This window comes from Oryzias latipes, chromosome 14 (genome assembly GCF_053564925.1).
Source record: "Oryzias latipes strain Hd-rR chromosome 14, Olatipes_Hd-rR_3.1".
NCBI classification, from domain to species: Eukaryota; Metazoa; Chordata; class Actinopteri; order Beloniformes; family Adrianichthyidae; genus Oryzias; species Oryzias latipes.
This window is the reverse complement of record NC_136250.1, coordinates 21,825,511-21,846,625: the sequence shown is the minus strand read 5'-3', so window position 1 is coordinate 21,846,625 and position 21,115 is coordinate 21,825,511. Positions and strand designations below refer to the sequence as shown.

The 21,115-nt window shown below is 38.7% G+C and overlaps 1 protein-coding gene across 1 annotated transcript; it reads right to left on the bottom strand.

Moving 5' to 3' along the window:
- Window positions 1-1,834: 1,834 nt before the first annotated feature.
- Window positions 1,835-20,061, bottom strand: gusb (glucuronidase, beta). Its single transcript, XM_004076601.5, has 12 exons — window positions 19,741-20,061; window positions 18,720-18,905; window positions 18,451-18,632; window positions 18,169-18,311; window positions 15,559-15,746; window positions 12,082-12,234; window positions 11,824-12,002; window positions 9,977-10,123; window positions 8,418-8,502; window positions 5,975-6,151; window positions 5,709-5,844; window positions 1,835-3,704 (listed from the first exon to the last, which is right to left on the bottom strand). The coding sequence occupies exons 1-12, from the start codon at window positions 19,954-19,956 to the stop codon at window positions 3,553-3,555; spliced, it is 1,944 nt and encodes a 647-aa protein (XP_004076649.2). The 5' UTR covers window positions 19,957-20,061; the 3' UTR covers window positions 1,835-3,552.
- Window positions 20,062-21,115: the final 1,054 nt, after the last annotated feature.

Sequence of the window (21,115 nt, the reverse complement as noted above, 5' to 3'; positions counted from 1 at the left end):
GGTTAGCAGAGAAGAAGCATGGTGTTTTGGCGGAGAGCCCCAAAAAATGGGATTTTAGTGCAGCCTTGTCGGTCTCTCTTTTTTTCTCAGACTCTGGATTCCAAAACTAGAAAAAAACAAACAAACTGTATGACTTCAACCACAGTGTCTCTGCTTCAATAGATGCTGTTGAAGTCCATGTTGTGGATGTGTCTGCATAGACTTTGGTCTTCCCAAATCCTCGGAAGGTTGCTGGGTTTTGTTGTGCACATTTCCCTTCTTCCTTTTGTCCACACAGTGGAGCTTTCATGACAGCTGGGATCTTCTGAACAGCCAGCTTTGTTTTAGCTGCGACCTTTTCGGTCCTAACACCCCTCCCAGTTCATCGCCCACTTCTCGTGGTTGTAAGGCTGCCTGATCCAGACAGAGCTCTGGGAAAATGGGAATCCTCTGTGGCTGTTGCCGGTCCATCAACTGATTGAAGTGTCAACTCAACTTTTTCCTGAGAAACAGAAATCGGACATGGAAAGTGTGACAGTCATTTAAAACATGTAAAATACAAATCTGTGTAATGAATCGACAGATGTGTTTCTCTTTCTGAGCTGATTTACTGAATTAAATCATGTTGATTACAAATTGACATAAACCTGTATAAATGTAAAGTTTTTTTTACTGTAACATGTAAATGAAAACAAGACAAAACTTGAATAAAGCTGTTTTTATTGTGATTGAAAAAATCCAAACATTTAATAACCTTGTGCTATCCTTGGCACTTTAACCCTTGTGCTATCTTAGATGACCCCACACTTACATTGACGTGTTCTCCCTACCATGATAAAGGTGGAAAGATTTCATGTGATCCATGGACACCAGTGAAGATCACAAATCATTGAAGAAAAAAGGTTCAGCGCACTGTCTAGTGGGTCTAGATGACCCAACGTTAAAGTGCCTAGGATAGCACAAGGGTTACACAGTCGCGTCTTAGTTCCACGATAACCTAGAAACCACAGAAAAGGACAAAGGCCTTCTGAATAAAAAACATTTTAAAATGACCAAAAAGCAACTTTTTCCTCCCAAAACTCAATTATAGCAGTTAGAATTCTTTTTTAGGGGGTTTATCGCATTTCACAACCAATCCCAATACACATTCTAACTATTAGTCCAGTTATTTCTTTAATAGGACTCATCTTTTGCCTTTTCCTTTTTTTTGGAAACGGTTGCCAAAAAGTCTCACTTCATAGCTGTTCTGTGTTGTGAAGTTTAAAGGGTTACAAAATGAGGACCTTTTGATTATTTGTTGGAGGTTATAAATTGATGAACAAAGATTTTAAACTGGGTTTAAATATTTCTCATTTGTTACTAAATATAGAAAATGCATTTGTAGACAGGAAGTTGATAATGACGCATTTCAAATTGTAATAATTCTTGAAAACTTTCTTAACCTAAAAGTGTTTACTAAAAATGATGCACATGTTAATGTAAAGGATTTCTTCAAACCTCAGGAGAGGCGGTTTGTCCCACATTTATTAGTGATCAAAGATTACTTTTAATCTATATAGGGTCATTGCTGCTGCACATGTCCTAAAAATCTTAAATACTATGGATAATCTCTTATTAATCGTTGGTTATCCAGTTAGTCACAGTGTACACAGCGAGATTTAACACAAAGGTCAGTTGTTTTCAGGGTTGAGGGAACGATAGCAGAAAGTCTGATTACGCTCACGCCATCACCAACAAGCAGCACGTCACTTAACCCTTTAGTGGACGGTTCAGACGGAAAGTCTTCACGCCAAAAAGGAAAACCCAAACTTTCAAATAACTTATGAGGAAATAAAAATACACTTTGGACACGATACATTATGAAAATTGTATTTATTGTTTTTAATCAAAAAATTACATTCCCCAGATTTTCATTTAGAAAAATAATCCCGTAAACAGACAACCATGACTTTGAAATAACATTTCCACAATAGAGATTAAAGTAAATGCATGAATTAAAAATGAGAGTTTTGGAAAGAAAAACTAAATATTACACAGACAATGTGAGTAAAAACCCAAATGTTTTTCTTTTGCTCCCATCAATAGGTTGGTCTCCACTAAAGGTTATTTTAAGCGTAATTTTTTGAGGATTACGGCTACCATAAAAACAAATCCATTACGAAGAAAGTCGTAAACATATGAGAAAGAAATCCTAATTTTACGAAAAAAACCAAACCAAAAATCTGTAAAATCATGAGAAATTCATAATTTTACAAGGTAAAAAAGGCATGCTTTTTTGAAAATATATGCCTCCATCCACAATCTTCTTCTGAAAAGGCAAATTATTTTCAATAACCTTATGCTTATAATAAAACAATGTTAACTGGCTAAAAGTCGTAGTATTTCCTTATTTGTGAAACCAACACTGAAGTAACCGCTTACAGTAAACAATTTCTGCTCTTTTTTGTTGTTTATGCTTTTCTTAGTAAACAGATTTTAGCCTAATAAATACAAAACTTTAATCTTGTAAATTCTCAGTACCATAAAGTATTGAGCCCTTTACTCATTATTCCATGAGTTTATTTACATAAAATCTTTACTTTTTCCTCATAATTTTATGACTTTATTCTTGTACATTTATGTTTTTTAGACTATTTTTATAACTATTTTATTCTTATAAAATAACTAATGACTTTATTCTTGTAAACTACTTTATTTTTGTATAATTAAAACTTTTTTTCCTATAATTTTCTGACTTTATTCTTGTAAAAGTATTCATTTTTTTCTTTAAAGTGTGGCCCTCATACTGTGTAATATAATGTGCACTAAGTGTGATGTGTTTGACCTGAATTCTAAGCCACATATGTTTTACGAATAGCTACTGAGAAAAGTGTTGAAGTGGTGGAGCTCCTTGAACTGGAATGTTTGGAGTTCACCGTGACAAAATCCAGTTCTACTTTACAGACGTCCTTTTTAATTCTCCGCCTATGTTAAAACTTTTGTGTTTTACTCACTGAAAAGGAGCTAAAGATGAAAGTAAACCACTTTGAATGATAGCAAACATTCAACAAGTAAAACGATCTGGATCGGAGATCTACCTGTCCGTTGCTGCTGAACTGATTCATCCAGAAGAACCAAAACTTCTTCAAATAATTGAATAAAAAGAAAAGGCAGTTGAGCAAATAGGTACATTCAGTTTCTGATGGTTCCTTCCTGTTCATGTATTTAAAAGGAGTTTTCAGTTTAAAGCCATCTGTTGGTCACTTATATTTGCTAACCAGTTTGGTCCGTTTAAACTAAACTGAATTAAAATCACCTTGAACTCTTTGGATTTTAACATTCATTAAAGTTATGTTTTTCTTTTAGCAGCACCTTAGTACATCTGCTTGTGCTTATTTAGGAATCTGCTTTAGCTTTCTTTTAAAATAAAACCAAAATCTGGATTTGGATTGAAACATTAGTTCTAGTTTAAATCCACAGCATATGTCCTCAAAGCCAAATACCAGCAACACTAATATTAACAGACCTTTAACAAATATTCTACTGACAGAAGTTGGTATAACTTTTGCTTGCATGGTTTCTGGTCTGAGTTTGTCAGAGAGAACAGGGGTACTTGGTCCAGAGTGGAAGTCTGCCTGTTTCGTTTGCCAGCCTCCAGTACCTTTCCTTCAGGACGAAGGCTGCTGCTTTGGGTTGCCTTTGCCGTGTAAAGATGCCTTTCTTGTTCCCCACAACACGCGTGACTCCTGCAGATACAAAAGGAAGTACGAAAGTACTGAAGAAGATAAAACGCAGCATCATCAAATGGTAAAAGCGTATAATTATTCAGGGCTTTTCTAGCTTCCTTGAAGGCCCAAAGCACTTTACAGTCACAGTCCCATCCACACACTGATGGGACTCCACCTCCATGGGCAGCCTATGACCACCAGGACCAACGTGGGGTTCAGTGTCTTCCCCAAGGACACAGAACCTGCACGCTTCTGACCATAGGTCGACCGCTCTACCTCTGCACCATATTAATGATGCACTTTACCAAAAATATACTAAAGTTAGGGAGATCCAAGAAAACACCCACATTATTTGACTGATTCTTTGTTGCTCTGAAACAAAAAACACAAACATGTCCTACAACCTTTGAACTATTGGTCAAAGAAACACAACTTTATTTACACTGACAAATTTCTGCCTCTCCTGATTTGTAATTACAAAGTTGGATTTCAAAGCCAAAAACAACCATTTCAGTTTGACAGGTATCTAGTAGCTTCAGAGCAAACATAGTTTTGTTTGGCTGAAGAAGCAGCATCAATGGTTTGTGTTCCCAAAGAGATAAAGGGTTTGATGAGTAAAACAAGAAATTCTGCAACATTTTATGAAAATTAAAAAACAGCTAGCTTTGATTAAAAAAAAAGATACTTTTTTAATGAGATACAATCACTTTTAGAGGACAATAAACTTTTACTTTATATAGAAAAGGTTTATCTGCTTAAAAAAAACTTAAATGAAAAGGTATTTGGGCTGTTCTGGGACCTCTCTGTGGGGAGTTTTGTATGTTCTTGTGCATGTGTGGGTGTCTCTGGGTGCTCCGGCTTTTCCCAGTCCAAACGCGTGCCTTATAGGTTGGTGAATCTAAATCTCATGAGGGTGTAAGATTATGAGTGGTCCTGTGATGGACTGGTGTAATGTCCAGCGTGTGCTACACCTTTGCCCTGAAATCTGACACTAAAGGCTTTCGTATGTTGGAATACAGCTATGAAAAAAAAAAGGAGACTTGCACCACTTCAACATTTCACACCAAGCCTCCTCCAACTGACTACATGCGCTAGTGTTGGGTAGCATCAGTCCAGTGTGAACGCTGTAGGCTAAAAGCGCGTTCAAGAATGCCCGTTTAGGGCGTTCTTGAACGCGCTAAACAGGCAATTTTAGAACATGCTTTTAGCACGTGCCTTTAGCACACTCACGAATCCGCAGATCTTCTTTTTATTCAGAGCAATAAACTGTCCTGTAGCGCACTTTAGTGTCACTCTCCTTCTCTGTGCCTTAAAACCTCCTTGATCAGTTAAACACAAGAGGGCATCTTTATCCAGAAGAGGCCGGTTTCCTCCCCCGTTCATTCATCCGGGTGATAATTATTCTCCCTGATTGTCTTCTTCAGCGTTTCAGGAGATTTTCCTGCCGTTTCTGAGTCAGCTGATGCCACTTCTTTATGCAGGGGCACAACTTTCGATTACAGCGATTCAGAAACCGGTAGAACCAGCCGTTACCCGGCCTTAAAATATTCTTTAGTAGCCGCTCCCCTATGAGGCAAAAGTCTCATACAAGCGCTTTGAGTTGTCTGAGTTTTTGTGTTGAACCGGAGGAGTCATGTGACTGGCAAAGATATCAGCAAAAACGTGAAACTGCGAATAATGGAACGCGAGTAAGTGGGGGAACACTGTATAGTTCATTGCATCTAATTAATTGATGAAAATTTGAAAATAGACCATTCATTGACGATGCACTTTATTTTTTGGTGCGCTCTATAGAGCGAAAAATGTAGCCAAATAAAGTAATCTTAACTGGAACTTAGTTAGGTGTGTTTCAGTAAAGAGCATGCTGGTTTAGAAAAACCAAAAATGAGGGTTAAAAAAGCAGCTTAGATGGAAGAGCAGAGCATATCTTATACCCGAAAACCAAGAAGGCCAGCCTGACGCTTCACGTCTCCCCCACTGCTGTCTTGGTGGGTTAAGGCACCAAAAATGTGACCCGGGTACCTTGTGTGGTCATGAAGTCGGCGAAATTCCAGATGAGTTCCCCAATGAGGTACTGCGCCCTCTTCTGATCGAACACCTTATGGTAGTTCTGCAGGACTATCTTCTGATACTCCTCGGTGAACATCACAGGAGGATCCTGGGAAAAAAAAAAAGGAAACAAACGCTTGTTACCGTGGTAACTGCCGGTTTAAAGAGTCCAAGAGATAAAGTCCAGTGGATGAGACTAATAGCTGTGCTCTCAGCTGTATGTGTGAGGTCATTCTTACAACATGGACTCCCGGCACTGCATCCGCTCCGTATTCACTCTGGATGATGGGCTTCTTGTACTTTCCATGCCAGTTCTCATACTCGGTGTTGAGCTGGATGGGGATGACCTCCAGGTGGCCTGGATCGTGGTACCAGGAGAAGTAATTGTTTATGCAAATGACGTCCACATAAGGAGCCTGGACAGAAAGGAACGAAAGAAAAATTGGTGGAGATATTTTTGAACTGACTTTTTGTTCCTCCTGTCTGATGCAGTGGCTAACACTGTTAATTCACTTTAAAATATGGCATTTCAGGTGTTAATGAACACAAAATGAAGTGGTGGCTGCAGCTTCGGGAGGCTATAGAGGAGTTGGACTCCTCGCCCTGAGGAGCCTCTGTTCTCACTGGTTATTCACCTCCACTGTTCACAATGAGGTAGGGGTGATGCTGACTCACCATTACTACAGTTTTAATTGTAAAATTAATGTGAACGTTTCAAAAAAGGGTTTTTAGCTTTAAAAATGCTTGGTTTAAAACTAACAGGAGTTATGACACATAGTTGTGATACCATTTTGGAATAAATCCTTGGAACATTACAAGTAGTTTTGTGGAGCTTTGCCTGATTTTTTAAATAAATGTTTCCTTTCACCTGCCTTTGTCTTTGTTTTGTTTTTGATTTATACATTTTATATCTATTCTATATCTATATATTTATATCTACACTTTTGATTTTTGTAATGAAACATATTTTGTGGTGAAAGGAATGATTAAATTGAATAACTTGGAACTGAGTTTTTCGTACTGTTTCAGGTCAAGCATTGCCTCAAAATAGTGTTTTAAAAGTATCAGAGCAAGAACCTGGACTACTAAGGGTTAAAGTTAGAACTATCAGATATCCGGCTGCTTGTGATGTTTGGAAAAAATATCCCAGGCAACAGGTTTATTTGCTAAAAAGTAAACATGATTAGATTGCTGACAGATAAAACTCTCTAGGGTTTTGGCAGCTTTATGATTTTTTTTTCTCTTTGACATTCACATGGTTTTTTATCTGACCCCCTCGAGGATAATGTGCTATCACACGCTGTCAGATGACGCGTTCTGACTTGCATTGATGTAGCTTCAATATTTCTTCTCTTCCCTCTCTGAGAATAGAATATAGGTAAGTAAGAATAAGGTTTCCACTAGTGTTTCAACTCAAAACATCACTGCTTTAAACGGCATCATTCATGCTCCGACTCTTACTAGTGTTTAGTCTGTGAAGTGACTGGACAAATAGAGCAAATATAATATTTTCTATGGAGTCATATTAGCAAGAATGCTAAGGAACGCTAAAACTATCTCTGTTCCATCTAAGACGGCACATTATAAAGTTTTTGTCTAAACTGTTCCAAAATGAATGCTTGTGCTTTATTTTAAACAAACTAAATAAAAACGTGTTAAAGTTTGCTTGAACTGTTTATCAGTGAATCTGAGTCGGGTTCAGACTGAAGCCGTTTATCTCCAAACGTTCTGTCATGTGAAATGAAAAACACAGGATGCTTTATTTTGGAAGATTTTACGGATACAACGCTTCTTAGACACTGAACACTTCATTGCGTGTTTTTGTTTTATTTATTTAGTGCTTTTTATCATCGCTGTTATTTATTGTATGTATCATTTAACGTACTTTGATTAATTCGTTCTATCTTTAGTTTAGTAGGACAACAATAAAAAAGGAGAAAACTGATCTTATATTTTGATGATGTTTTTTTCTTTAAATCATTAACAGTTCCCTTCAAACTGAAATTGAATTTATTTACCCGACTTCAAAAACAACCCATAAAAATAGTTTTTATTTATTAAAGGTTCCCTGCACAAAAGAATCTCAAACAGTTTGTAAGGATTCATTCTTGCAGAAATCCTTTTCTGTCTTTTGTTTTGCTGACTGAATAAAACCTTTTTCTTTTAAAAAAGTCAGTCAAATAAATGATTTGACGGACATCATATGTTTACACACAAATATTCACATCCTAACCTGACTAATTTATTTTGTTGTTTCTGCTTCACATCCTATTTTGACTTTATTAGGCTAGTACTTTTTTGTTTTTGGGGCGAAACTTTATTCTGAATTTTCTAACATCTAAACCCTATCGTCTTCATTAAAACAAGCATTTTATTTTCTCACTGTTTGGTGACTTTTCTCCTAAGCTGACAGTTGCTTGACAAACTGTGTGTCAGAAATGATGTCTTTCCATTCTCAAGTTGGGACAAATAGCAAGTTGGAACACATAAAATAATACATAATACAGAAATATGTAACAACACAGCACAACTGAGTGGAATGAGAGCTGGTGGTTCTACACTGATGGTGAAATCCAAGGGTGCTCATTAATATATCCATACATATACATATATATACACATATACACATTTATATATATGCATACATATATATAGTTGTGAACTGGGGATTTATTTACTTACTCCTTTGTCTCTTGCAAAGTTGCTGCTTGAGATAAAGGTGACAGGTCTGGTAGGATCCAGGTCTTTGGTGTGCTTTATTACAGTACTGGAAGAACAACATTTTATTTGTATAGCCCAAATTCACAACGACAGTCGTCTCTGTGGGCTTCGTATTAGTGATTAAAAAAGTTAAACATAAAATCAAAAGGATCATAAATACATAGAATTCAATAGGAAAATACTAAATTGAACTAACAAACTGACTAAGCCAAACTGGACATCCCTGCCCTTAGACCCCCCTTCATGGTAAGGAAAAACTCCTAAAAAAACGATTCCGGAAAAAACGAAGAAACCTCAGGGGTGTCCACATGAAGGAGGGATCCTCCCCCAGGACGGACAGGCGATTTACCAACTCATAGAGAAGAATTAACTTATCTAACTCTAAAATTACTTATTTAAAGTCCAGCCTGGTCATGTTCTGAGTTGTTCATCCACAGCTAGTCTTCATTTAGCTAATTACCCTCAGTGTATACAAGTGTCTGGTTTTCAGTTCCTCAGTTTCAGATCATCTGCTGTGCTGTGAATTCTTTTTGGTTCTCCTTGGTTTTGTCACGTTCAAGTTTCTTCATTAAATGTCCAAGTTTCTGCTACAAAGCCTTTGGGTCCTAAACCAGCAGTTCCTGACAGGTACACGACGTGACAACCGCTTAAAGTAGAACAGAAAGGTAGAGTTGCTTCTCATGGCGTTCTGTGTGTGTCTGCTGTGCTGCTAGGAAGGACTGATACAATTTCTAGATTCATTGAGATGCTCAAAAAGTACCAGGTTGCAGTGGATGCAATTTGTTCTTCTCACAAAGAAATAGCAATGAAGGTTTGTTTTCTCCTCTCTTCACATGAGAGAACTCAATGAAACAACTCAGTGTAAAGCAGATTTTCATAAAGGTGCAAATCAGGAAGTGTTTTAACTGACCAAGAGTCCACTGACAAAATAAAGTCAAGTCTGTGTTTAGAAACAATGCATGAACAGTTTTGTGTACAATAAGAGCAACATGTGGAGGTAAATGTGTTTCATGTCATTGCTGCTTTATATTTAATACTAACAACTTCACAGCAGTGAGTGACATGAGCTACAGTGAAATATTTTCACCTGAAGCAACATAGCAAACAGTATAACTGTTTGTCTCACTGGTTTGTGTTTCTGTGCATGGACAAGGCATATGTCTCAACGTTCAGCAGTAAGCAAATCCAAGAACAGACAGTATGAGGTAATGGGCTTGGGTGTGATTCATTGACCAATCAAAAGAGACCTGACTTAAAAGTGTGTGGGGCATTACCTGAAATAGGAAATCCAAGTTGTTGGATTAGTTTAATTCAGTGTAAGACTATATTTAAGGTTAATGTGGTTAAAAACAACACTAGGCAAAGGAAATTATGAACGATAAATGTCTTCAAAAACTAACCAAGTCACAAAAAACAAACCCCTATTAATTAATGTGTGTGCTTAAAAAAATCTCCCTCTAAAAAACCTAATTTGCTCCAAACATCTAAAGCAAGAAAGGAATCCAAACAGTTTCACCTACTTGAAATAATAATCAGCGGGTGGCATCTCTGAAGCGGGCTCATTCGCCACGGACCACATGACCACAGAGGCATGGTTTTTGTCTCTGCGCACCAGCTCCTCCATGACAATCAGATGGTGACTCAGGGAGGCGTTTCCAAAGCTGCGACTGCATTGAAGAGACACAGACACAGCGAATGAGGAACCACATCTCCTCATCTCCAACGAGAAAACCTGAGGCTTTGAAATGAACAGAATTTATTAATGAAAAATGTTTGCGGGGGCAGCAGTCTAAATACAACCGTGGTGTTTTTAATTTAGACTTTACACTTTTGTGCAATTCTGAGATGGGCTGTCTACTAATTAACAGAAGCTAAATTCAAAGATTTAAAAAAAAAATGTAAGGACACTAAAAATCTAGTTTAAGGCCATAGAAATAAAATAAAACAAATAGCTGGAGACTGACGTTTCTTGCTCTACACGTGCCATTCAATCCCCATGATCCCTATTGTGCCAAGTTTAAACATTAACATACAGTTTGCTTCTTAAATTCCCACTCCACTCTCATCTCTTGATCCTTTGTAAAAGTGTTCTCAGTGGTCTTTAATTATGGTTATGCCGTTTTTAGCAAACATAAAAAAAAATTGTGTTGTTTTCTAGGACCTAGTTTCTGCAGAGCAGCAGGAGTTCATCACAAATTCGCCTGAGTTGTGGGCAGCGGAGTAAGGCTTCACTCATTTCCCATCACCTCCTTGTTTACACAATCTCCATTTAGCCTCTAGCCACGCACAACCCCAATCTAACATTACCGGTGCAACAAAAATGGCGAGCAATATTTCAGCTATCTATCTGTAGAGTTTTGATCCAGATACCAGATCTGACGAGGAAAACAAAGACGTACACAGATCTATTTGTCTACAAGTGGATGCATCAGAATGGGGCGGAGCAGGAAGCTTGTGACCCACCAATTGTGGCACCTTTATCACATCTACAAGCTATTTATCACCACCATTTTTTTGTCTGCTCCTGGTTCACTACAATTGGAATAAAGAAATACTCATAAATGTAATTTTATCGTTACCCAAATTTTCTTTATCAATGTCCCCCACTGCTACAAGAACATGTTAAAAACACCAAAAACCCCATTTTCATCACAGCGGGTCTTTAAGGTCTTTACCACAAGCAATCTCTTTTTTCAAGCCTTTTCTCAGTAAATTTGCATTTTGCTATTTTCTGCACTAACAAGCACGAGCTACTTATCTAGGTAAGGTTAAACGATGTACAACCAGTTTTATATCGTCGTTACACATTGCATCCAGGAAATGCTTTTGTTTTTAGTGACAGTGTTTTTAGTCACGTCGTGTTGACCAGAAAAAAACTAAGACCTAGAAATTAGGACAACTTGATCCTTTTTAAAGGCCTTCTTTTGGTTAAATTGAATTTAAGACCTTTTAAAACGTTTAAGGGATCGACAGACAGTCGATCCTAGTCACTGCTAGTTAAGGCTTGAAAAAGACTTTAAGATTCAAATTCCAAAACATTTTTTTGGGATCCTCAGTGCTGCTAAGAAAAATGAAATAACAAAATGTGGTTGAAGTTAAAACTCCTCCACTCTTAGAGTCCAAACTGATAGTATTTGAGCTTTTTCCTCTAAAAGGAATACCAAAAATTTGAGAGAAAGTTGTTTAACTCGCCTTCTATCCCTGAACCCTGAAACTTTGATTTTTGTGATCATCAGAAACAATGTTTCTGAATGTTTTGCTTCACTAAAAGCCATTTGCACACACTTGTGCATCGTAGTTGCTTTTAAAACATAATAAAGGCTCTTCCATTAATTCCAGTTCTCCGAGTTGTTGCCGTGACACTTACATGTCTTTGATGCCCACCCCTGGGCTCTCATCGATCACCACAATGCCATGGCGATCACACATCTGCAGGATCTCCTCGGCGTACGGGTAGTGACTGGTGCGGAACGAGTTGGCCCCCAACCACTTCAATAAATTAAAGTCTTTAACAATCAGGGGCCAGTCTAAGCCTTTGCCTCGAATCTAAACATACAACAAAACGACAAAAGCCCGGTCAGTTTGAGGTCTCATGTTTCCTATCCAGAGCTCTGGTGGTACTCACATCTGAATCCTCGTGCTTATTGACCCCATGGAAATAAAAAGGCTTGTTGTTGATAAGAAACTGGGTGCTGGTGACGTTAACGGTGCGGATGCCAACAGGAAGAGTGTACACATCCTCGTATGTTGTTCTCCCATCAGCAGCATTGAGGCGAACCTAAACATTACAGAGCCAGTGTTAGAAAACCACAGCTAAATTAGCCTAAAAGTTGTTATCAGTTTGACTTTTAGCTGACACCAGTTTGACCAAAGTCTCTAAATGCTGACTCAGCCTTTTTCATAACACCGTCAAACACTGAGCGTCCACACCGCCATCAGGGCTCACCTCCTGAAGGCTGTCCGTCTGATTTCTAGATCTTATTAAACTTGATGTGATTATGACCCAACAGGCTACATTACTCTGGAATAGAATTGTTTTTTTAAATTAATTCTTGTTTTACTGACATTTATAGGCAGATGAAAAAAGATCAAAAACATTTTTATAGTGGGACATTTTTGACTAACTTTTATTTGAAAAATTAGATAGTCTAGTCAAAAATTAATCTGCCTTTTAATATTTGAAAGCCATGGTAAATATAAGTGGTAGTAATATTAAATTTTTTTTAAAAATATTGAATATTTTAACAATTCAAATATTTAACCCTTTACCACCAAACCTTTCGCTCCAGTGTTTACATTCTTTTGATGACCATAACTCTTCAACCGATTTTTCGATTAACATAATTAACGAATCTCCACTGAAGGGGAGAAAAGCAGCTTTGATCTGGTGACCATCCATCAGAGGCCATGCCATATATAGATGTGGAAGGCGACACCTCCAGTGTTTAAGGGTTAAAAACATGCCTAAGCATAGCTATGGTTCATTTAAAAACATAAATATTATGGCCAAACTTTTTTAATTGGGTTTTAAATTCAAGGCATATTATTGTAAAACAATAGAAACAAAGGTGTAAAATAATACAGTATTTCTAAATATCAATCCAACTAAATATGAAAGAGAGAGTGCAGCAGCTGTTGAATTCTTTCCAGGATGATCTCTGCAGGTTACAACTGGTTCACAGGATACCAGAGTTTGATTTTCCAGGAAGCGCAATGGGCAATGCCACTATGCAGAACTGCCCATCTATGTAGCCACAAGGGAACCCAAGTCTGGGTCTCCCTGTTCCTGTCCCCAGCCTGGATAAAATACAGGGTTGTGTCGGGGGGGGGGGGGGGGGTACGGCGTAGAAATCTCTGCCAAACTAAATGTGTGACACAGAGGAAACTGATTCATTGTGATGACACCTGAAGGAAAAGGTGATCAGCAACTCTGCAGGTGACAAGCGGTAACTCATTCTGAGCGACTGCTCTTGCTCTGAATGCAGATTTTCCCACGGGACCCGTGTCTACAGTCGGACCTAGAGAGTAGGCCAGTGCTAAACATATGAAAGGATTTTATTACCTCTAAAATGAAAACAAAAGTAGCAGGACTGAAAATAGTCCCTAAACTGCAAAGCAAAACATCTAGATGGTGCTTCCCAGATCAAATGGCTCAGCTCACGTGACCACCTGCTGTTAGTCCAGAATGCCGCGGTACGACTGTTAACCGGTACATCCAGACGAGCACAACCCTCCAGTCCTCAGCTCACCTTACTCTTTCAACTTTCAGTTTTAAAGTTCCCTTTAAACTTTGTTTGTCTCTCCTGATGGTCTTGGTCCAGTTTACTTAACGGAGCTTTTAACCGTTCGCAGCCATTACTGAGCACATCAAACTACTTGATGTGCTCAGATCAGGTCCAAAACACGGGGGCTTTTTCCTGTGGGGGCCCCAAGTTATGAAATAATATTCCCCCAGAGCTGCACATGATAAAAGACCTAAACAGTTTTAAGCATCAACTGAAGACTTCCCTTTGAGCAAGGCATTTAATACTCAGCCGTTGGTGGCATCTTATTTACTTTTACTCGTTTTATAAAAAATTGTATCCGTCTTTTATGAATTTTACTGCTTTTTGTAATTTTATGTTAGCATTTTTAATTATTGTTCCTAATTTGCTGAACTTTTTAATTAAATTTTCTCTCACTTTTTATTGTAAAGCACTGAAAATCAGGAATCAATTAAAAGTGCTTTATAAATAAAGATTCAATCTTCTTCCTTCACTTTCAGCTTTTCCCATCAGGGGTCGCCACAGCGAAACAACCTCTCTTTCGAGGATGAGTCGCATGGTTAACTTGGCAATTTTTTACGCCGGATGCCCTTCCTGACGCAACCCTCTCAATCTATCCAGGCTTGGGACCGGCACAGAAGCAGAGAAGGGAATAGGGAGCAGCCCGGATTCGAACCCTGGTTTCCTGGCGCCGGAAACCAGCACAAGCTAAACTGGCTCCATAAATAAAGATTCATTAAACTTGGTAAATTTGCTAAGCATGAAGTGATTATAACCGGCAGACAAAAGAAATGCTGACATCTTCTGGTAAAATAAAATATAACATTTTGAAAATTCATTTTTTTGGATTCCATGGTCTAAATTCAAAACCTTCTATATGAATTTTTTTTTCATATAGAAAAAAAAAAAAAAAAATTCAGGAAACAAGAAGAATGTGTTTCAAATAATCCAGTCAAGGCTGGACTATGGTGGAATTTTCCTTGTTCTTACCATTTAATGTAGAAAAATTAAATTTGCAGATAATAGGATAATAGGGCGGTGGCGCAGTGGTTGGCGCTCTTGCTTCACAGCAAGAAGGCCCCTGGTTCAAGTCCCGGCTGGGGGACTTGAAAAATACATCAATGGGGGACCTTTCTGTGTGGAGTTTGCATGTTCTCCCCGTGTATGCGTGGGTTTTCTCCGGGATCTCCGGCTTCCTCCCACTGTCCAAAAACATGCTTCATAGGTTAATTGGCAACTCTAAATTGTCCATAGGTATGAGTGTGAGAGTGAATGGGTGTGTGGATGTTCTACCCTGCGACAGACTGGCGACCTGTCCAGGGCATCCCCTGCCTACGCCCAAGTAGCCGGGATAGGCTCCGGCAGCCCCGTGACCCCGAAAGGGACAAAGCGGTACAGAAAATGAATGAAAAGGTTTTGTGTTTCGGCCATCGATGTGTGGTTTTTATATTATTTTGCCAGTGGTGCTGGGGTCGGTGTTTTTATTTTTAAAGGTGTTGTTGTAATGAGTTTAAACACAGGCTGGACACAATCTGTGAAGATTGTTGATTTAAACATCATTGAATTTAAACATGCTATCTCAGTAAAATTTTACCCATTTTGATTTTTATATCTTGAAACAAAAGAAAGAACTAAATTAATATAAAACATATTTATAAAAGACTTGTTGCTGTTTTCAAAACAGACATTTCAGTGAGCTTTTGGAAAATGTTTTTTTAAATGAATAAATTCAAATTCAAAAATTCAAATTAATTTTTACCTTTCAGGGAAAAAAAAGAATAAATACTGACTTAAATCTGTTTCTATTGGATTAGTTCCATGCAAGCCTGAAGCCTTACCTCCATAGAGTAAAGGTAACCTGGATTCTCGTGGGTCAAGTATGGCCACCACAGTTTAACATCTTGCACTTTGAGGACTCCAAACGGCCCATTAGAAGACGCCACGCAGTGACCTTGTTTGTCCATCAAAGTGACCTTCAAAGCGGCGGTTACGGCGCCTTTCACCGACACTATATATGACACCAGCCCTGGAAACAACAGGACAAACATAGAATAAGAAACACAAAGCAGAAAACATTCATGTTGGCTTTGACCAATGTTGAAATGCTCATGAGAAACATCAGTCATCAATATGTTGCTGTGTTTTCGCAGAAATCAGCAAAAGGCAGTCAATTCGTCACATTCAGCAGTTTCTGTGTAATAAACATTCATAAATAAAAACAATTATCATTCATTTAGTGCATAGTTTTATATTGTTGTCGATTATAAATGAATTTAAGCGACAAAACAACCTGAGGAGCTACAAAGAGCTGTTTCTAGCCCCGCCCCCTCCAGTTAGAATTACCTTTTTTGTATTTAAGGAGGAAACAAGAAACTGCTGGAGCATTAAATGGTTCTTTGTGTTTTCAAAGACTTCAACATTTTATAGTTATGAATGCAGGCGTAACAGTTTTTTCCACGCCACTTTTTAGCAGTGGCACAGACCACACATGTTGCAACTTATTGTTGTGTTATTTTCCATACTGTTGTGTGAATTCTCATAAAACCAGCTTATGCCTTGAACTAGAGGGCTGCATTGGGATTGGGTCCCGCCGGGTCCCGCGGGACCCAACGCAAATCTCGCGGGATTGGGCGGTTTGAATTGTACTGTGGGCGGGAGCGGGCGGCAAAAAAAAAACTCTGTGGGATCAGTTTTGCCATGAATATCTCATGAATATATAATAGTGGACTACGTTAGGCTGTGCGGCTGTTGGAGTCTTATGTACTGAAGCTCCGTGAAGGCACCAGGTAGAGACGCCCAATGGCCACTGTCATCTAACCTGTTGTTGGGGGTGTGCAGCGCCCCGCCCCGCCTCTTAGAAATTGTGTTCTTTAAAGCCTGATACCGCGGTCGCGTATGGGCGGAGCTATCAGCTAAAGTTCTGGTCTGATCGCCGCATGGAGCGATGTGTGCATCAATGCATGGTAGACACGAAGAATGTGGAGAGATCAGGTTTATTATTTTAAAGAGTTCTGCTTGATAATCATGTTTCCATGTTTGAGTTCATAGAATCATCCCAGAGAAAGTCTCTGCTTCAACTCCCGCAGTGAAAGCTGCGTCTCAATCTGACGCCGTGTTTCCATCTCTCTGACAGAGTTTGAAGCCAAAGCCCCTCCCCCGCCTCTTTACCTGCTTTTCCTCTCTACCTGTTCACCTGTTCACATCCTCTGCAGCTTAGAGTTTTTTTCCCCGCGCTCCCAGTGTGTTCTACACAGAGAGCGCAAAATACGCTCATAGCAGGTTAACACGTTAGTTGGAACGCTCTAGCGCAACAGAAGGATGAAAGAGCTGTCAATCTATCTGGCAACACTGCGCGGGATAAGGAAGAAGCAGAGGTTTCCTGACAGGGACATGATGTCAGTTGATGAAGCAGAAAAGAACCTCAAACGAGGTTCATCGTGTTCAGATCTGCGTGCCAATGCCCCACTGAGGCGCAAAACAGCAAAAACGGGAAAAGGCTGAAGCTAAAAAAAAAAAAAAAAGTATTTTTCCGTCAGGAAAAAATTAATTCAAAGATTTTCAGCTCTGTTGAACCATTACAATGTTTTTCTTCCTGCAAATGACTTTGACCTGCATCTATCCCAGCTGGTTCAGCGCGCTTCAGGTCGTCTGTCTGCGCGCGCACACTTTTTTTTACCGAACAGGATTTGTGAAAATATATTTAATGATTATGTTGCACATTACACAAAAGAGGAATGCATGAAAAGATGAGACTGGAGGAGGGACATGAATCTCTTTAATAATATCAATAAAAATACGTGTTTTTTTCTGCGGGACGGGAGACGATACAAAATCAATGCATCTCTATTACTGTGCGGGACTAAATTCTATGAGTTTTGCGGGTGCGGGCGGGAGTGGACATACATATTGCGGGTGCGGGCGGGAGTGTAACGCATACGTTGCGGGAGCGGGCGGGATTGGTCAGAAATTTGGCGGGTGCGGGCGGGAGCGGGATGAAGAAAATAGTCCCGCGCAGGGCTCTACCTTGAACCAGGTTCATACTTTGCACGAGGTCATTGCTTTAAAAAATAAAGTTAAAGGAATGTTGAGAGGATCGTGTTTGTGCTGTTTTTCCCTTCAGAATTCGTAGGAGTGAAAAAGGTAAAATAACAAGTAGTGAATTACTTTTAAAATACATAATGAGTAAAGTAATTTGATTACGCTTGAACCCAGTAACTACAGTAAAGTACTTACTTTTACTTTTTATGTGTACATGTTCGTGTATGTGACTACATCTACTTTTTAATTCTTTATTTTTTTAATCAATTCATGTCCAATTATATTAGTTTGACGGATCAATGTATAAATGCATTTTTCTTTTGATTGTCTTTTATTTTTTTATTCTTTTCTATTGATTGTTAAAAAAAGCATTTTCATTTGAATGGGTCTATAACTGATTTGTAGCTTGCCTGTGTTGTCGGAGAAGTCGGTCACCACGGTGATGTCATCTACATAGGCTTTTGGAGTGGTGTACAGCAGCACAGGACGGTGAATGCCCGCATAGTTGAAGAAGTCAAAGTAGATGCTTTGCACAAAAAAACCATCTGGATACCTGCAGACAAAAAGGATAAGACTTACTACTTTATGTATAAGGAGAACACATCAAACAAGTCATAAACCACGCAGAACACCATTCATTTTTTTGGGGTTAGATTAAATAAAATGGAAAAAAAAACAGGAAGATTGAGCACCTGGTGCGGTCATTCATGTACTGGATGTTGCCTGGAGGCAGAGTCTGCAGGGTCAGAGTGTTGTTGACAGCAATGGTGATCCTACAAGACCCAGTTGGGTCCTTCCGGATAACATCGCTAACCTCAGCCTCAAAGGGAAGGTGGCCTCCTTCATGCTGGGTCACGCTCACGCCGTTCACCCACTGCAGACACCAATGACAGGAAATGGTTAACATAAGAAACAAGCATAGTATCTCTGATGATTCTACCACTTCTGTCATGGGTCTCACCACAACGGAATTATAGTGGGCACTTCCCACCCTGAGAACCACACGAATGGTATCATCCCGGATCCAGTGGGTCGGCACCACCAACTCCCGCTCGTACCACACCCAGCCAATGAAATCTCTGATTGCAGGGTCCTGGGTGATGTCATTGTAGCTGGCAGGAACTGGCACGTCAATCACAGGTCCAGTCTAGATAGAACATGAGGAGTAGAGAAGATAAACTAGAAACTGGGGATGCAAAGCTTCGCTCTCCACAATTCAGTTCAATCCTTGATTTTTGGGTTTTGTTTTGGTTCGATTTATGATTTGTGTTTTATGAAACAATAAAAAATGGAAAAATGAGAACAATCCTTTTTACATTTGCTAATAAGAAAAAAATGAAGAATAATATTCAGTTGGCCTGGCGTAATTCAGACAATATTAAGCTTGAGACTCCACATGTTTTTAACACGTTCAATGTAAAGATAAGTTAAAGTATGCAGAAGGGATTAAACGATTTACTTTTCCCACAATTCGGTTCAATAGTGCAACATAAATGGTTTGGTTTTAAACCAAGATTTGTGGCATCCTTAACAAAAACCCAAATCCTCATCTCCAACAAGTTCATGTTCCTTTAAATTTTTGCCAAGAAAAGTGTACTAAACACTTATTTTGGTTCAAGTTTCTTAAAAATAACTTTTGATTACTTTTTGTTTGCAAATCTTGAAACTGTTAAAATGTATTTAATTTTTTGAAGCTGTAAAAATGTCTGCTTCACTTTCTGCATTTGTAAGGATGTGAAATACTAGCGTACCTGAACGCACCATTTCCCATGACAAAGTTAAAGGTCATGAACAACATTTATAACTATTGGTGAACAGTTAATCTGAATTGTAGTCATGTTTAAGTGTTTTTATAAATAATACAATTAGTTATAAATCTGTTACACGTCTTCCTTATGGAAGCTTTAGCAGAAAACCTTTAACCCTGTCGTAAAAATAAAAGCAGAGTCCACTGCTAATAGCTGTTGTTTGCTAACACTCACCTCCTCCAAGCGTCGTTTGTACCAAGCCTCGTCGAAGCCTTGCTTCCTGCTTGGGGACCGGTCAGCCCTGAAGACCCACAGCCCGCTGAGCTCCTTCACCTCCCGTGAGGAGGACTCCCGCGGGTACAGCATGCCGCCGTCCAGCAGCAGCCCCGTGTCCAAAACGGCAAAAAGCCACAGAGCCCGAAGCACCTGCCGCTTCACGGGTAAGCACATCGTTCTATGCTTGTTTGTTTACTGAGCACGCGGTGGACTGGACCTTCGCGCGCTCCCACCTCCAGTAGTTAGGGCGCTTCTTTGGGTCACGTGACCAGCTTTGGGGAAACTTGACTTTTTCACGATGATGCCTTTAAGACTGTCGGAAATTCAATCGACAGCATGGTTAGATTAACGTTTTTTTCACCCAAAAGTTTAGTTGCAATTCAATTTAACTTTTAATGTTTAACGTTAACATTTAATGCAATGTGAAAACGTACTTAGTTTATCGGTTTATTTCAACCATTAAAAAGATATATATTTAAAAAAATTAAACATTAAATAGCAAAGCTAGTTGGGATATTTTATCAAATATTGATTGGAATTTGAAGAAAAGGAAACAAAATAAAAAATGTTGATATATCAAACCTAGTAGGAATATATTGTCAAAAACTTAATTGGAAAATGTGAAAAAGAAATGCAATTTGGAATGCATTGGAACATTTAAATATAATATTCAATCTTTAAGAGCTAATTCTGTTGTATTCAACATTTAACATTTAAATGCATTTTTAATTTTAAATGTATTTGATGTTTATTTTCAAAAGTAAGTTAAAAAAAGTAAAAGACAAATTATTATTTTTCCAGACTGAATTCTCAATTCCAATAAACATGTCTAACTTTTCAGAATGCATTGAATATAGAATTGTAATTTCTGTGACACATTTTCAAATTGCGCAACAAAATTGCAAATTCAACTTTCAACTGATAAATTGCAGGTTGAATTTTGAAAAGGTTAATATTGCCATTTAAAACACCTTCCCTTTCCCAAATTATGGAGTAAGTCTTGCCATCCTGGAGGAGCTCATGGAACTGCAGAAAATCATCTTGACATCTCTGTGCATTGAAATTTCCTGTGAAGACTTGATTTTTCCAATATAATCACACTGCCTCCTCCAAAGATGCCATGTATTGGTGCAGCAATCAGAATAGGGATGGGTTCATCAAAGTTTTGACCATACAAAGAGGTTCTTAAGGCAAAATCTGTGGCTATGCGGTAATAATAATAATATGTGGTTGTTGTTGTTGATTATGCTCCAGACCAGGAGTGTCAAACATACGGCCCGCGGGCCTTATCCGGCCCGCCAGGTGGTTTACTACGGCCTACACATGAAGAGTA

Excerpts from the sequence above, each read along its gene's own strand:
- gusb (XM_004076601.5), bottom strand. The coding sequence starts at position 19,956 with ATGTGCTTACCCGTGAAGCGGCAGGTGCTTCGGGCTCTGTGGCTTTTT. Across the intron at positions 8,503-9,976 it reads CCCGCTGATTATTATTTCAA|TACTGTAATAAAGCACACCA; the intron begins GTAGGTGAAACT and ends TTGTTCTTCCAG. Across the intron at positions 3,705-5,708 it reads CGACTTCATGACCACACAAG|GAGTCACGCGTGTTGTGGGG; the intron begins GTACCCGGGTCA and ends TTGTATCTGCAG.